The 17,917-nt window shown below is 39.6% G+C and overlaps 1 protein-coding gene across 1 annotated transcript; it reads left to right on the top strand.

Annotated features, from left to right (window-relative positions):
• Positions 1-7,476: 7,476 nt before the first annotated feature.
• On the top strand, positions 7,477-17,653 carry LOC120536315. The gene is made up of 5 exons (XM_039764638.1): positions 7,477-7,575; positions 12,045-12,344; positions 13,291-13,542; positions 14,484-14,598; positions 16,950-17,653. Exons 1-5 carry the CDS (start codon positions 7,533-7,535, stop codon positions 17,002-17,004), a joined length of 765 nt encoding a protein of 254 aa, XP_039620572.1. The 5' UTR covers positions 7,477-7,532; the 3' UTR covers positions 17,005-17,653.
• The last annotated feature ends 264 nt before the right edge of the window (positions 17,654-17,917 follow it).

The raw sequence follows: 17,917 nt of genomic DNA, 5'->3' as shown, positions 1-17,917 counted from the left end.
GACAGTAAACGAGGTGGCTCAGTTGGTCCCCCAGCTTTTCTTGAGGACTCCTCCTCTGCCATCAAAAGAGTCAAAAACAATGTAGAAGACAATGACAGTAGGCTCACGGGAGTTCTTTTGCAGACAATCTAAAAGAATTGTGGATTTCAGGATCAGGTTACTATTCAGACCAGTATGGAGTACTGGTCTGAGTATTGTTTGAGGCCTTCTACCATTTTGATTTTCGACATCCCTGCAGAATGTGCAGAGGACCACCTTTTTCAGGATCATTTAAGCTTCTGATTTCTTAGAATTAATATTTGCTGTTTTTCCCTTGAGGTGAGTACTCATGTGTTTAGTTATGATAAAAAGAATAGGCGCACCCAATAATGTTCACAAACTTCTAGGTTTACAAACTTCTGCAGGTTACACTAGGATATAAACATCTTAAACAAATAACCTATGGTCTGAACCTTTCATTTATTTGTCTTGAAAGCTGTCTCTAATTCAAACTGTCATGCAACAGGAGCGGTGCTGTCACAAGGTCCCTTTTAAATGTCGTCCTCTGGTGTAGGAGTGTAGCAATGTCAGAATTGTTCTTTCTCTTTTTTGTGTAATTATTGTACTATGTATTTCTTGTTTTTGTTGAAGTGGATTAATGTACAGGATTCGAGCATAAAGCAGCTGACTAATCTTCAAATGATATAGCCCCTTTCACAGCGAGCACTATCAAAAACTAATGTAGACACCGGAAAAGATGTATTGTGCAAAATGACAAATCAAATCCATAGCAGAGTGGAATAAAACAGGGCTGCAAAGCAGTGGCACTTATGTCATGAAGACATTTGAGAGGCTGGCCTTGGACTATATGAGTCCTCTTGTGGTAGACCACCTGGAGCCTCTGCAGTTTTGTCTATCTAACAAAGATTGGAGTGGAGGATGCAATTATCTGTCTGCTCCACAAGGCTAGGCAAAGCTGGCAGCACTGTGAGGAGGATGGTTTTTAATTTCTCCAGTGCCATCCAGCCATCCCTGTTAAGGGGTCAAGGCAGAGATATGCAGGTGGATGAGCCTGTGGTGTCCTGGATGATGGACTATCTGTCAGGCAGACCACCAGTCTGTGAGACCCAAGGAATGTGGGAGCAACACTGGAGCACCACCAGGAACAGGCCTGTCTGCTCTTCTCTTCACTCTGTACTCCTCCTACTATAAAAATAACAGCAGCTCAAGTCACAGTCAGACATTCTCAAATGATTCCACAGGAATCAGGTGGAGAACTTTTTTTTGGTGCAAAGAGAACTGTCTGCAACTTAACACCAAAAACTAAGGAAATACTTATTGACTTTGCTGCACCAGAGAGCTTGTACATCTGGTTACTATCAAGGGAGTGGATGTAGAGGTGGTCCACTCCAACAAGAACTTGAAGTTTGGGGTCAGGTCATCATCAATAGCAAGTTGGACTGATCTCAAAACAGAGAGGAACTGGAGAAGGAAGGGAAGAGTAGGCTCTTCTTCCTTCGGAGTCTGTGCTCCTTTAATGAGGGAGGTGACACAACACCACACAGCTGGTCAAGAGGGCTCAACAGCTGCTGTAGTTTCTGAGGAGGCTGAGGAAGTTTGGTATGTCGACTTAAGATCCTCTGCAACTTTTACAGCCGCATTGTTGAGAGCATTTTGACCAGCTGCATCACTGTGTGGTACGGCAACACTACTGTTATGGACCGCAAACGCCTGCAGAGAAGGCACAAGGACCACACTGCCCTCTCTGCAGAGCATCTACAACTGCAGAGTCCGCAGGAGAACTGCCTCGATCCTCAGGGACCCCACCTACCCCCAACATGAACTATTCACACTTCTACCCTCAGGCAGGAGTTATAGACGTATGAAAAGCAGGACTTCCAGGCTAAAGAACTCTTTCTTCTCCAAGGCCATTAGACTCCTAAAAAACTGACTGGAGTTTATAACCGTGGTCCACCTCATTCTATCGACCTCACACAACTGTATTAGACTTGTGCATCACACACCTACCTGCACAATTACACTTTATACTTTATACTGCCTCTGTTACTTATTATTTATGTTTGTCTTTATACGTTGGTTTTGGCATTTGGTGTGGACAGCAAAGAAGCAATTTCATTGTACAGGGAAAAGTGTTTCCTTACTGTGCACATGACAATAAACTTTGAACTTGAACATCCTTCACATCTTCTGTGTGGTGTGCTGGGTTGGTAACATCACTTACTACATATTAACGCATTTAAAGGGCAGGCTCAGTTATGGAACACACTCTGGAGGTAGTGGTGGAGGAGACAGTGAAGAGAAAACTGGGTGCCATTATGAAGAAAACTGCACATCCTCTCTCTGTGACACTTTAACACTAAGGACGTTCAGCCAATGAATTACGCAGCTGAAGTGTGTTAAGAAATGCAACAGTGGGCTCCATTATGCCAACACTTAAACGTCTGAATAATGCCTCGCTGTGACTGGGACTGTTAAGGCCAAAGCTTTTTTAGTCATGTGCTCAGACCACAGTGTGTGTATACATTATTATCTATCTATTTATGTATTTATTAATTTAAAGAGTTTCTATAAAAAGACAAATGTCCTAAGATAAAGATCTATCTATCTATCTATCTATCTATCTATCTATCTATCTATCTATCTATCTATCATCTTCTTCATAGTGCCTTTCATTTCTATCTATCTATCTATCTATCTATCTATCTATCTATCTATCTATCTATCTATCTATCTATCTATCTATCTATCATCTTGTTCATAGTGCCTTTCATTTCTATCTATCTATCTATCTATCTATCTATCTATCTATCTATCTATCTATCTATCTATCTATCTATCTATCTATCATCTTCTTCATAGTGCCTTTCATATCTATCTATCTATCTATCTATCTATCTATCTATCTATCTATCTATCTATCATCTTCTTCATAGTGCCTTTCATATCTATCTATCTATCTATCTATCTATCTATCTATCTATCTATCTATCTATCTATCTATCTATCTATCTATCTATCTATCTATCTATCTATCAAATCCTTTTGACAGTGTGATATTGAGAGAGATTCCCATGGAGCAGTGGCATACAGTAGCTGGCTTGCTGAAGGCCCCTGTGCAGCGCCCTGAGGTGGGCTCCTCCTGTTTAGCATAACTGTTAGTAATTTATTCATAACTAGATCCTAGGGGCTGGCTGGACAGGGGTGTCCACAGGCGAGTCAACATCAGATTACATGCTGGTGACAAACAAACCAGCTCTCTAAATGTAATTTGTAATAACTTTTTTAATCGTTTTATTACAGCCACTGTAAGTTAGCAAAAATAAAATAAATTTGGGAATGAAATGTGGGAGGTGTGGGTAGTAGTATTAGAACATAAATATGTTTAAAATGTGTGAAACTTTGTGAAGGAAGATGATTAAAATGTAAAATAAACTAGAAGAAAAAACTGTTCTGTACTATAAAATGAAACAATTTCAATTTGTAACAAATAAAAACGACAACACTGGCTGACAGGATACCGCTACACAATCAATCTGTTTTACACGAGTTCTGAGAAAATGAACATCATTAAGTGGTGACGCTCACAAATCCTCACAGTAGTGACACAACTGCACATTAAGCCATACTAAGGTACACAATAAAACAGACTACAGTTATGTTAAACTGCTAAAGCTTACAAAAATGGAACTGACTGACAAGAAACAAATCATATCTCACTTTTATAAAAGAAAATCCTGAAACAAGATGAGTCGAGACTTTGGCCATGAGATTTTTTCAAGTCCCACCCTCCTCTCAACCATATTTAACCACATCTCCGGGCCTCTCACCTCTCATTCGTGTCAATTCTTTTGACAGACACAGTTTCTGCTTTCTCAGCTCTTATAAATTTTTACATTTTCCTCACTTTAAGTTCCCAATTAAAGAAGACATATTATGTCCAAATCTTATTGAAGAATTTCATCCCAAAGGGTTTATCAACAGAAGAAATGAGTATACGGGCAACCCTAGCACCGAAAAACAATGAAGTCAAATGAATTAACGTGAAAATTGTTGATCAGTTACACGGCAAGTTGGTTAAATGTGTATCAATAGACTGCTGAAACAGTTGGTGGTGATCGTGCGGAAAACATCAACTTACAATATCCCGTAGAATATCTACAACCGTTAGCACCATCCGGTCTTCCACAGGCTGAATTACTGTTGAAAGAAGGATGTATCCAAGAAAGGTAATGTAGTACATCTTCAGGGGATAACATTAGACACCAAAGAAGATCTTGATATGCCATTCGTATTAAAACATTTACAGTTTCCCATTAGAATAGATTTTGCGAAGACAATTAACAAATCACAGAGACAAACATTCGAAAAAGTCGGTTCATTTATTGAAGAGACAGGAAGGAACTTCTCCCATGGACGTTGTCACGATGAAAGTCCAAACACAAAATCAAAATTCAATGCAATATTGACAAAAATGTAATAAAAAAAAAATGTTACTTAATCAGTGTAGGGCATTGAGTTTGGCACACCAGACCTTTGACTTCGACCATTTCCAGACTGGCCATCTGGAGGGTCGTGAGAAATCCCAATGGCCTGGCCTATCTTTTAACTCATTTGGGTTGTGATCCCCCAGAATTAGTTTTTTCTAAACTGCACATAGTACAGAATGTTGTCTGGATGGAGACAATGGAGAGAAAACAGCCAGGAGGCGCTGAAACAGAGAGAGTTAAATAAAAGGAAAGCCCTGCATGTCGATGTTGTCAAAATACAGCAAAATCCCACGTTCATTTAAGTGCATGTAATGACAGCAGATTGCCCTAAATATTTTGTAATTATTCTAATTTATATATCCTAACTCTAATGTCACTTGCCAGTAAGAAAGAACAGTTTATGATAACAAACACTACATTACAAGTGAATCTGTTTTGGCACCGTGTGATTTGAATATCAGTCAGTATTTACAATGGAGTCATTCAGATGTCTATATCGTCTATATGACGATCGGTCATTTTCATACGCAGCAGCAGCAGGGCTTCCTGTCACCATATCAGATGGCAGACTCACTGCAGCTTTTCAGTGCCTCCCCAAAATTCATTTTTATGAAATGGCCGACACCATGCAGTGGTTTACAGGTTTCACATTAGCACATCACTTTATACTCTTTATTATGCTCATCTTAACAAAATGTCCCCAAATCCAACATTCTTACCACACTGTCAGGTGCTATAATTCAGTTAGGCAATTTGACAGAGTAATCAGAACTAGCAGGAGAACAAAAGTAATATATGTATTTATGTATTAAGGATAATTATTCCCAAAATAAAAAACAAAGTAAAATGAGTATGACAAAAATGCCATTCCCATAGGAAAAATTTCCCACTCAAATGTTGATCTTTGATGGCTCAGGAGACTTCACAGAAATTCTCATGTGTGTTTTATTTAAGAATCAACTTTTATCACAGATGTCTCTCCGACAATTTCTCAGGGGAAACAGCTTTAGGCAAAAAGCAGACATGAGATACAACTCAATCAATCAATCAATCAATCAATCAACATTTTTTTATATAGCACATATTCATACAAAAAATGTAGCTCAAAGTGCTTTACAAAATGAATAGAAAAATAGAAGACACAATAAAAAATAAACATAAGTCAACATTAATTAACATAGAATAAGAGTAAGGTCCGATGGCCAGGGTGGACAGAAAAAACAAAAAAAACTCCAAAGGCTGGAGAAAAAAATAAAATCTGTAGGGGTTCCAGACCAAGAGACCGCCCAGTCCCCTCTGGGCAATCTACCTAACATAAGTCAAACAGTCCTCTTTGTATTTAGCGTTTTCATGGAAGGACCTGATGATGATGGTCACGTAGACTTCTGGCTTTCAGTCCATCAATGTTGGTGCATCCTGATGCTTTGAGTAGGTGGTGGTGGCGCAGGCCGCCACCACAAAGAAACTGGAAAAAGAAACAGAAGAGAGAGTAGGGGTCATTATGGATTTTGGAGCCACTGTGAATAGTTATTATGAAGAATTGAACATACAGAGTATCAGTATTAAGTTAAAGTGAAGTTATGAGAAGGCCATGTTAAAGTAATGTGTTTTCAGCAGTGTTTTAAAGTGCTCTACTGTATTTGCCTGGCGAATTCCTATTGGCAGGCTATTCCAGATTTTAGGTGCATAACAGCAGAAGGCCGCCTTCACCACTTCTTTTAAGTTTAGCTTTTGGAATTATAAGGAGACACTCATTTGAAGATCTAAGGCTACGATTTGGAATATAACGTGTCAGACATTCCGATATATAAGATGGAGCGAGATTATTTAAGGCTTTAAGGCAACTGAGGTCAATGGAGTCCAAACTGAGAATTTGGTTTGAAAAGCCTGAGATATTTGGTGAGATCCATTTCCAGTCTTGTTTGCGTCTCTTTCAAGACTTCATATTTTTATTTATTATTGGACTGACAACTTTATCCAGGTGACTTACAACATTTGAGATACGATTGGTTACATTTCTTTTGTTTTGCTAATTGGAGCCCAGACAGGTAAAATGACTTTCTGGTGGTCACACATTGGTGTCGGTAGTGGGATTTGGACACACAGCCTTAAGGTTTGAAGCCCAAAGTCTTAGCCACTATATTATTAAGAACATGTGGCAAAATAAAACTTTAAGATACTACACAAATGTTCTCTGTCTTTCCTTATTAAAAAATACTATCTACTTTTTACTTTACAGTCCCAGTCATTAAAGGCCTATAATTACACAAATGTGGCACTAAATGGGAACTGTTATTTTATGCTTATTTTTAATCAGCAACTTTCATTTCAATAAGCTGTTATCTTACTTAGTAGGAGGGCCTTTGTTGAAGACAAGGCTCATGGCTATCATATCTACAAGGTCGATTAGACTTCTGTGGTCTGACAGGACACTTGAGCTGTCGATGCAGTGCGGAAACCACACCACACCACACCTTCTGTCTGTTTTGCTCTCAGATTTTACCAAATTAAGAAGAAAATATTTGTGTTGCAACAACTTCCCATTTGGTACCTAAAGGTCAACGTTAAGATCAGTAGCTTCGTTGCTCAATTAAATTTACAACCAACAAACAGAAAAAAATGTGCCTTATGAGCGGAAATGGGACCCCCACCCAACCACCACCCCATAGTTCACCACAGTAAGTCCTGTTTGGATGGACCTGGAGCTTTCAGAGGCTGACCTTTAACCCAGAAGTCTTTGTGGAAATCATCCTGTGAATAACCAATGGATGGCATAGAGAAGGAGATAGATTAAAGAACCGTTATTTTTAAGAGTGCTGGACTGCACTTACAAACTTACAAACATATACTTTGCCCATCAGTCTAAAAGGAAACTGAAATAGCACAAGAACCCTAACACACACACACACACACAAACTAGGCGGCACAATGCTCTACAGCTTCCTGGCTCGGACTGCGAACCTCAAGAGGTCAGGATGTGACTTGAAGGTCAGACTAGAAACTACGACGGGCTGCGTGCATCTGACTGAATAAAACAGAATTAACATGAAATCACCATTACATGGACTACTTCTTTATCTCCTTTACGGTAAGTGCTTTATTATTATTATTATTATTATTATTATTATTATTATTATTATTATTATTATTAATTTGTTGATATTGCATGTTGTTCTTTCTAATTTTGTGTGCTGCGTATACCAGTGCACCATGTACTTGTTCTCAGGCATTGCCTGCTGGACAATTTTCTTAGTTGATTCGTATATACATATCAATATAGATAGATAGATAGATAGATAGATACTTTATTAATCCCAAGGGGAAATTTACATACTCCAAGCAGCAGAATACTGACAAAAAACAATATTCAATTAAAGTGTGATAATAATGCAGGTATACCAGACAATAACTTTGTATAATATTAATGTTTACCCCCCTCGGGTGGAATTGAAGCGTCGCATAGTATGGGGTCTCCTCAGTCTGTCAGTGGAGCAGGACGGTGACAGCAGTCTGTCGCTGAAGCTGCTCCTCTGCCTGGAGATGATCCTGTTCAGTGGATGCAGTGGATTCTCCATGATTGTCAGGAGCCTGCTCAGCGCCCGTCGTTCTGCCACGGATGTCAAACTGTCCAGCTCCGTGTCTACAATAGAGCCTGCCTTCCTCACCAGTTTGTCCAGGTGTGAGGCGTCCCTCTTCTTTATGCTGCCTCCCCAGCACACCACCGCGTAGAAGAGAGCAGTCACGACAACCGTCTGATAGAACATCTGCAGCATCTTATTGCACATGTTGAAGGACGCCAGCTTTCTAAAGAAGTATAGTCTGCTCTGTCCTCTCTTGCACAGAGCATCAGTATTGGCAGTCCAGTCCAGTTTATCATCCAGCTGCACTCCCAGGTATTTATAGGTCTGTACCCTCTGCACACAGTCAACTCTGATGATCACGGGGTCCATGAGGGGCCTGGGTCTCCTAAAATCCATCACCAGCTCCTTGGTCTTGCTGGTGTTCAGGTGTAAGTGGTTTGAGTCACACCATTTACAAAGTCCTTGATTAGGTTCCTATACTCCTCCTCCTGCCCACTCAAGATGCAGCCCATGATAGCAGTGTCGTCAGCGAACTTTTGCACATGGCATGACTCCGAGTCATATTGGAAAGGTGATGTATGTTGACTGAACAGAACCGGAGAAAGTACAGTCTCCTGCGGCACTCCTTTGTTGCTGACCACAATGCCAGACCTGCAGTTCCCGAGACGCACATACTGAGGTCTGTCTGTAAGATAGTCCACGATCCATGTCACCAGGTGAAGAACTTTGAACTAACCATGGCTCTTCCTGTTGCTTACCAGCTAGTGAAACTGAACAATCATGGAAGGAGAGTTATGGTAAAAGAGGAAAGCAAGAACTCAACGGTCATTCTGATTGAGCTCCAGAGAACCTCTGTGGAGATAAGAAAACTTCGAGAAGGGCTACCAGGCTGCCATTACTACAACATGCCACTAATCTGGGCTTTATGACAAGAGTGGTCAGACAGAAGCCTCTCCTCAGTAAAAGACACAAAAATGTCCACTTGGAATTTGCACAGTACTCTCAGAATGCGAGGAAGCAAGATGCTCTGGTCTGATCAAACCAAGATTAGCATTCTGTCTGGAGGAAAGCAGGCAGCACTTGCAACACTTAAGGACAGATCTGTGAATGTCCGAGAGTTGTCAAAGTGAAGAGTTGAATCCCATTGAACATCTCTGGTGAGACCTGAACATATCTGTGTAGCAATGGTCTTCATCCATCCTGACTTAACTTGAGAAGATCAGGCGAGAAGAATGGCAGAAAATCCCCAAAGCAGATATATGTGAAGCTTGACGCTTCATCACCAATAAGTAAATTAAGGATAGTGTCTGAATAACAGGGTTATTGCGATATTTCAGTTTTTAATAATTATTATTATTATTGAATTTCCAAAAATCTTGCTTTTACTTTTCATTATGGGGTGGTGAGTGTTGCTTGATGTCGGGAGTAATGAATTTAAATGATTTTAGCACAAGCCTGAAACAGAACAAAATATGAAAACAGTGAAGTTGTCTGGGTACTTTAAAGGGAAATTCACATAGTTGTGTAAAATCTTCAAGTTACTACTGACGTGGAAATAATGAAATCAAATATAAAAAAGACACAATAGGGTGTTTATGGACTCCATGTTGCATTAGTGGCTGGCTTTAACAAGAGGAGGTTGGGAATGGGGTCTTCTTCTGGTTCCCAGACAGACTCTTAAACTGGTGGTGTCATACTGATATCATCCCATAGGAATGAAAAATAAAAAAAGAGATCTCCTTAACATCTTTTAGGTTTCTCATAAGCAACAATGAGATGGGAAAGAAATAAAATGGAGACATGTTCTTTGATGTCCTGCTTCTCAGATTTTTTCTCCTGAATACTTCACCCTGGCATTCTCATGAGGGTCTCCTCTTGAGTTTCAGCAGAGATTTCAGCAAAGTCACACATTGGGCTCAGATCTGACAAGTACCCTCTTAACATTTAAGGGTTCTTTTGCCTTATCTGCTCAGTAATATGCAATGAGATGTACGGACAGTAGTAATAAAACACTATACTAGGATTACAAAGCTGTAGGTCCTTGCTTCTGAGTAATACTATTAGTTGCCCTCATTTATATTGTTGTGCTGCAATAAGATCAGACTCATTCTAGACAAAAAGGGAGGTAGTGTGGCAGAGTAGTTAAGACTTTGGGTTCCAAATCCTGGGGTTATCTGTTCAAATCCCACTACTGACACCATTAGACATAGGAAGTAAAATGCTAGGTTTGAATACGCAATGGTCGGTTGGAAAATCGAGTATACCTTATCTACTATATAGATGTAAGGATATATTGACTTCCTGACAGTGTTCAGAAGCCATTAAGAAGGCTAACTCAATGTCAGGTTATATAGCGCATTGATGTGTGGAGTACAAGTCACGGGAGGTTCTGCTCAAGCTTTATAACACACTGGTGAGGCCTCATCTGGAGTCCTGTGTGCAGTTTTGGTCTCCAGGCTACAAAAAGGACATAGCAGCACTAGAAAAGGCCCAGAGAAGAGCAACTAGGCTGATTCAGGTCTACAGGTGATGAATTATGAGGAAAGATTAATTGAGCTGAGCCTACACGGTTTAAGCAAAAGAAGATTAAGAGGAGATATGATTGAAGTGTTTAAAATTATGAAGGGAATTATTCCAGTGGATCGAGACGGTGACTTTAAAATGAGTTCATCAAGAACATTAGGAAGTTTTTCTTTACACAAAGAATGATAGACACTTGGAATAAGTGACCGAGTAGTGTGGTAGACAATAAGACGTTTGGGACTTTCAAAACTCGACTTGATTGTTTTTTGGATGAAATAAGCGGATGGGACTGGCGAGCTTTGTTGGGCTGAATGGCTTGTTCTCGTCTAGAGTGTTCAAATGTTCCAATGTTTGATTTTATGAGTCACAGTGGACTCTATGCTATCAAATTCCAGACAGTGTTCAGAAGCCATTAAGAAGGGAAACAGAATGTCAGGTTATATAGCGCCTTGACGTGTGGAGCGCAAGTCACAGGAGGTTCTGCTCAAGCTTTATAACACACTGGTGAGGCCTCGTCTGGAGTACTGGGTGCAGTTATGGTCTCCAGGCCACAAAAAGGACATAGCAGCGTTAGAAATAGTCCAGAGAAGAGCAACTGGGCTGATTCAGGGGCTACAGGGGATGAGTTATGAGGAAAGATTAAAAGAGCTGAGCCTTTACAGTTTAAGCAAAAGAAGATTAGGAGGTGACATGATGAAGTGTTTAGAATGATGAAGGGAATTAGTCCAGTTTACACAAAGAATGATAGACACTTGGAATAAGCTACCAAGTAGTGTGGTAAGACTTTAGGGACTCTCAAAGCTCAACTTGTGTTTTTTTTTTGGTAGAAATAAGTGGATAAGACTGGCGAGCTTTGTTAGGTGTCTCGATTATTCTAATGTTCTAATGGTCAGTTGGGGATCATGAGCAAGTCATTTCATCTTCCTGTCCTCCAACTGGAGAAACAAAACGAGTGTAACTGATCACATCTCAGATGCTGTGAGTCACCTTGGCTTACGGCATCAGTCCAACAAAAATCATGAAGTCTTGACAGAGATTAAAACAAGGCCAGAAACAACAGATCTCACAAAATATGCCATGCTTTGCAAACCAAATTCTCCATTTTGACTCCTTTTTTTTCGTCAGTTGTATCTCATATCTCTTTGTTATCTAAAGCTACTTTTCCTAAATAATTTTAGGAGAAACATCTGTCACAATGTTGATTCTTTAAAAAATATAAATGAGAATCTCTGTGAACTCTCATGAGCCATCAAAGATCAACTTTTGAGTGATAAAATTGATCCTGTGGGCTTTCTGTCTGAGATAAAGATATTAGAAGGAGGTCCACATCACCATGTCTTTCTTGGGACAGTTTATATCTTTTATATTTAAAGGATTGAATTCTTCTGGTTGATGCTATATTACAAAAACGTTTAAAGTGATTGTTACTAGTTTGTTTCTCTTGGAATTACAGGAGCGTTTTCTCGATCCCAGTCTACCAAACAAGTAGTGAAAAAGAAACTGGGTGACTCCTTCACCTTCCCAGAAAAAATTCCTGAAACAGTGCTTCTTACATTTGGCCCAGGTGTCAGCTATTCCACCGTGGCACGCATACATCATTTCATCTTAACTAACATCTATGAAGAAGGATTCCGAGGTCATCTACACGTGGACAGCGCTAACCGTTCACTGACAATTACTGATCTTCGGCTCAATCACACTGGGACTTATAAGCTGGAGCCTAACCCTAAACGTTATGATATTGAAGTATATGGTAAGTGTCAGTTTGTTAGACAATACCATAAAGCTTACATTTCTCGGAGGATCTTCCTCCCAAAAACGGTTTTGTAATGGTGTATATTTTTTAATGGATCTGTTCCGTATACACAGTGATTCAAAAAGATTTGTCCGCCATAGACGTGGTCAAGGACTGATAAAAGGTCAGAGAACAAGCAGGAAGAATACCAATTGCCAAAATCAAAGTCAAAAAATGTAAGAGCAAACATCTTAATGTTAGCGCCCATCCCCTGCTGACCTTCCTTTCTCATGGCCTTCTGGACAGACAAGGGTGCAGGATCCCTCCCAATAGGGACACCCGGTTGGTTCCTCAAATGTGTTTATTGTGATTTGTGTATTGGTCACCTACTGTATCTCCACATTGCTTTCTGTTTTTTTTTTTTTACTGGGTTGCATTGAAACTGCCATTACACTCACAATACTAAATGAGGAAGCTTTACCCACATTTATCACTCGGGTCTTTCTATAATGTCATTAAAGCAAAGATTTAAAAACCAGTGCCACATGGGCACAAATGAGTGAAATGCCATCTGAAAGTATTCCTGTGATGCCTTACAGCACTTCTGCTAATTGGTTACGCGTTTTGGTTAGTGTTTTAGCACCATCATAAGTGTAAACCTGCACTTGTTTTCTGACTTATGATTCAGTCTTATCGCCTGCTCCATTTACTACTTTTGACAGAACACAAGGGACAATTTTGAGTTGACAGTTAACCTGCCTTGCATTTTGATTAATGAGAGGGAAATGGGAGCGCTGGAAGGAAAAGCCACTCAAGCACAGGGAAAAACATGAAAACTCCACACAGAAAGGGACCTGACCGCTGAATCCCAGGGTTGCATTTGTTTAATTAAAATGTGTACTGTAGATAGTGCCGATGTCAAAGCGTTACTTCATTTCAATACTTTTGGATGGGCTTTTTGCAGCGCCCGTGTCGACTCCTGAAATAAGCCTGGTCTCATCCGAAATTGGCAGCTGCACGTTCAACTGCTCAGTGGAAAATGGAACACAGGTGTCCGTGTCCTGGTACAAAGGTGACATTCTTTGGATTAAAAAGAGTCCCGTCAGCCTGACACTCAAGTTGGAGGAGACAGAATTCAATGATCCGTTCACCTGCGTGGCAAGGAATGACGTGAGCGCGGAGAACAGCACGGTCATGGCACACACCATCTGCGAAGGTCAGCTGTCGACAAACTTCAATCATAATTGCTTAATTTTGTACTACTACTACTAATACTAATAATACTAATAATAATAATAATGGCATTATTGCAATGATTCTAATGTTGACAAAATATTTTAATTATAATTATTTAATCATTTGGTATTTGGTACACTGTATTAATTCCTGAGGGGAAATTGTCTTTTCTCGTGACTTTTGGTGGTATTACAGTATATACTAATACTACTATTATTATTAAATAATAATAACAGTGACAGGCAACATTGCAATGATTTTAATGTTAATAATAACTTAAATAATTATTATTTAATTATGTACTACTACTACTACTACTACTACTACTACTACTACTAATAATAATAATAATAATAATAATAATAATAATAATAATAATAATAATAACTAGCTGTGCCACTTGTCTAAGACAGGTGGAAAGTTAAATAATAACAAGGTAGAGCTCAGCGTTAACATTTGTGCACCATACAATACGTATGTCTCTGTTTTATGCCATTTGTTATGGAATTCATAAAAGAAGTGTTAATGTTTGTGACGTGCCATCTGTTGGAATGACAGCGATAGACACACAGACACTTATCCTTTTATTAAGGTGGATAATAATAATAATAATAAAAATAATAATAATAATGCCAATAGGCACCTTGTAAATTATTATAATATTCTTAATATTTTTAATTATATTTGTTTAATTATGTATTAATACTAATAATAATGATGACGTTGTTGTTGTTATTGTTGTTATATCATTTTAATTTATTATTTAATTATAGCAATTTTAATAATATTTTAATATGTTACATTTTAACAGTAACTTCAAAAAATGCTATCAGATTTACATACGAGTAAAAAAAAAATTTGCTCTATTTGTGATAAAGAGAGGGGAGTAAATGAATGCGTCGTTGTGTTTTTTGACAACAGGATCAAAAAAGGAAAGTCACGTCATCATTCCTGCTGTCATGGCTGTGATCGCTTTGCTGGCCGTCACCCTACTGATCTTTTATATTAAGCGGAACATGGAACCCAAAGAAGACGGGTACGGGTTTTGATAACTCTTTTGGAGCTTGTGATATGCTGGTGAAATTAATTAGTGCAGAATAAAATAATATAAGTAACAATTATGTAATAGTAATATTGAAAGTCATAGTATCAGAGAATCATTTTATTATTTCGTATTGCATAGACAAACATAACCACTTTACTGATGTTTTGTAATTTTTATTAAGATCAAAGGAAACCTTCATCCTAACCTCTAGTCAGATGACAGTTCTGTATGTGACTAATAATAATAATAATAATAATAATAGTAATACATGCGTCGTGGTGGTGCAGTAGTAGCACTGCGGCCCCACGATAAGGAGACCAGTGTTCGTGTCCCAGGTCCTCCCTGTGTGGGTCTTGTATGTTCTCCCTGCATGTGTGTGAGTTTCCTCCAGGTGGTCCACAGTCCAAAGACGGACAGGTTAGGTGAATTGGTGTTGCTAAGTTGGCCCTTGTGTGTGTGTTTGGTGTGTGTGTTTACCTTGCGATGGACTTGCAAACTAATATAAAACATTAAACACCAAATAAGACAGAAATGCATGAAAGGAAAAGCTCTAAATTTGATTAAGAAACCATAAAGAGGGAATAAGAGAACATCAAACCCATTTGATTTTGCCAGGTCGAGTATGTCACGTCGCGCCACTGACTGCCACCGACTCGCTAAGATTCCGTAAATGAAGGCTATGACTGATAATCGCCGGAGAAGCTGCATAAAGTGACATAACTTTCAGTTAGCAGTAAAAGAAATAAAAAGGAAATGTGTATGATGCCAGATGCCTGCTTCCTTCTTTTCAACAATCAATTCAGACTCATTCTTTCAAGACATTTTCACAAACATTGATCAAAATGCTAGATGTTGTGAATGCACTAAGCAGTGTTTCAGAACAATGATACGTTTTATGCAGCCTTTACCTCGCCTCAGTTCTCTTAATATTTTTGAGTATATTTTTAATTCTTATTTCAACCTGAAAGAAAGAATCCATTCAGGAGCATACGAGCTGAACAAAATGGCTGGATGGACTGAATGGTCTCCTCTCATTTGTCAGATTTCTTATATTCTTTTACCACACTGTCAGGTTTAACTGCTACAGTCGTTCAAGAATTTGGCCTTTCCTTTAAATCTGTAACCCAAACAATCAGTCAGATTATCTGAACAGACAGCAGGGAAAGTTACACATTTAATCATGCAGTATAGATAATATGTATAGCAGAGTACAACGAGTGCTGGTAAAATAATACAACCTGATAATTGGCTACCAGGTGGCTCTCAGTCTTATTATAGTTGGCATTTGTTACTGCATTGCCACTGACTGCTGACGCATGCTCCAGTGGACGCTCCTGCTATGCAAGCATTTTACTGTTAATACTCACACGTGTACTCTTACATACAGGTACTGGTCATAAAATTAGAATCTCATTACAAAGTTGATTTATTTCAGTAATTCCATTCAAAAAGTGAAACTTGTATATTAGATTCATTCATTACACACAGACAGGGGAGAACATGCAAACGCCATGCAGGGAGGACCTGGGAAGCGAACCCGGGTCTCCTAACTGCGAGGCAGCAGTGCTACCCACTGCGCCACCTTGTCTCCCCATCTCCTCTCCAGTTTGAGATATTCATGGTGGGATATAATCAGCCTTGATAAAAAGAAAAAGGTTTGGAGTGGCCATCCGTATGCTTAATCCTTGGCTGCAAAAAGTCAAATATTAGCAGAGGTGTGAACAGGTTTGAGTCCAAAACAGAACTGAGGACATGTGGAGGGAGTCTGGCTTTTATAGTAGGTCAGCAGAAGTGACGTCATCTGGGGGCCGGAAACCGGAAGTGGTGTCATATGGGGACCGGGATTGGATGTGACGTTCTTGGCCTGTAACCAGAATTGATGTTCTTATGACTGGAACCAAAAGTGACATTCTTGTGGGCCGGAAGTGGTGTCATATGGTGGCCGGAACTGGATGTGACATTCTTGGCCCATAACCGGACTTGGGAATGAGGTTCTTCTGATCGGAACCAGAAGTTACATTCTTGGGGCCGGAATCAGAAGTGACATCTTGGGCTCTGAACCCAAAAGTGCGTTCTTGGGGCCGGAAATTGATGTCTTCAAGGCCAAACTCAGGCAGAATTTCCCATCTTTGATCTGCAGAAATATCAGAGAAAAGATAAGTTCACCCCGCCGCCCCCTGTACTGGCATGGAATTACCTTTGATTGGTCTTTCTAGCTGCCTTCCCTGCACATGTGTGTTTGACAAAGGATTCGAAATGACGTCAAAGCACAGATTTTTGGAGAGTATTCAGTTTGTTTTTCTCTTGAGTGTTAACATTTCTAGCCACTGTTTCTCTTTCAGAACAAACTACAACTTAGGAAAAGTAGAAAATGACGGTGAGGATGCCTCTGTATAAGCGTCCATTCCATCTCCTGATGAATGAAGGCGTCACCTTCGACTGTCTCCCCCAAACCAGCTTATCTTCTTGTTCGACTTCCAAATTATATCCACTGGCCAGAGCAGAAGTCAATGTTTGTGAGCTTTCAATCAAGCAAAGTGGATCACCTAGATGGACAGGATATGCCGTTTATAATGAACTTGCTCGAGACCGGCTTTTATTTTTTTTATGCAATTGCCATTTTCCTTTTTTTTACCTTCCTTTACCAGACGCATACTGATGCGGCCTTTCTCTGAATCACAAACATAGTGCCTTCAGACCACTTTGACTTTTGTTATATTTTGTTCTGTCGCAGTCTTGCATTAAAATTATTTTAATTCATTTTTCTTTCTCATCACACCCCAGAATGACAAAGCAGGAATTTGTGCACATGTTCCAATCCTGTTGACACCGAGTATTCAGACCCTTTGCCATGGCTCCGGTGTATCCCATTCCATTGAGACGTTTCTATACCTTGCTTGGAGTCCACCTGCGGTCAATTCAACTAATTGGACTGATTTGGCGACTCACCACACCTTTCTATGTTTTTTCCCAATAATTCCTCGATTTATAACAATTGTTCCTTACCATTGGAATAAACCCTCCTTCCTTGTGGGGCTTTTGTGAATTTCCAGGACATTTTTTGATATTTCACCTGCTCTCCTTGTTTGGGGTTTGTTAGGCACTGTTGACGCTAGCTGAATTTGCGGGGCATCTCCTTGGGCAGGCTGCTTAGGGTATGGCTCTGTATTTATGGTCCTTGTAGAAGGCAACTTTTGGGACTCCAAATCACAACAGTCTGAACCGTGGGCCCCAGTGCTCTGTACCCCCAAGATTCTGTTAAACGTGAGGACTTCAGGGTGTGACAGGTACCTGAGGGTGAGAGCGCTGC

Source organism: Polypterus senegalus, chromosome 10 (genome assembly GCF_016835505.1).
Source record: "Polypterus senegalus isolate Bchr_013 chromosome 10, ASM1683550v1, whole genome shotgun sequence".
Taxonomy (NCBI): Eukaryota; Metazoa; Chordata; class Cladistia; order Polypteriformes; family Polypteridae; genus Polypterus; species Polypterus senegalus.
This window is presented reverse-complemented; position numbering and strand designations above follow the sequence as displayed.

What these genes read in the sequence shown, in the direction of transcription:
- LOC120536315 (XM_039764638.1), top strand. Translation starts at nt 7,533, where the DNA reads ATGAAATCACCATTACATGGACTACTTCTTTATCTCCTTTACG. An exon ending in ACTTCTTTATCTCCTTTACG is followed by an intron (nt 7,576 to 12,044) that starts GTAAGTGCTTTA and finishes TTGGAATTACAG; the next exon opens with GAGCGTTTTCTCGATCCCAG. An exon ending in ATGGAACCCAAAGAAGACGG is followed by an intron (nt 14,599 to 16,949) that starts GTACGGGTTTTG and finishes TTTCTCTTTCAG; the next exon opens with AACAAACTACAACTTAGGAA.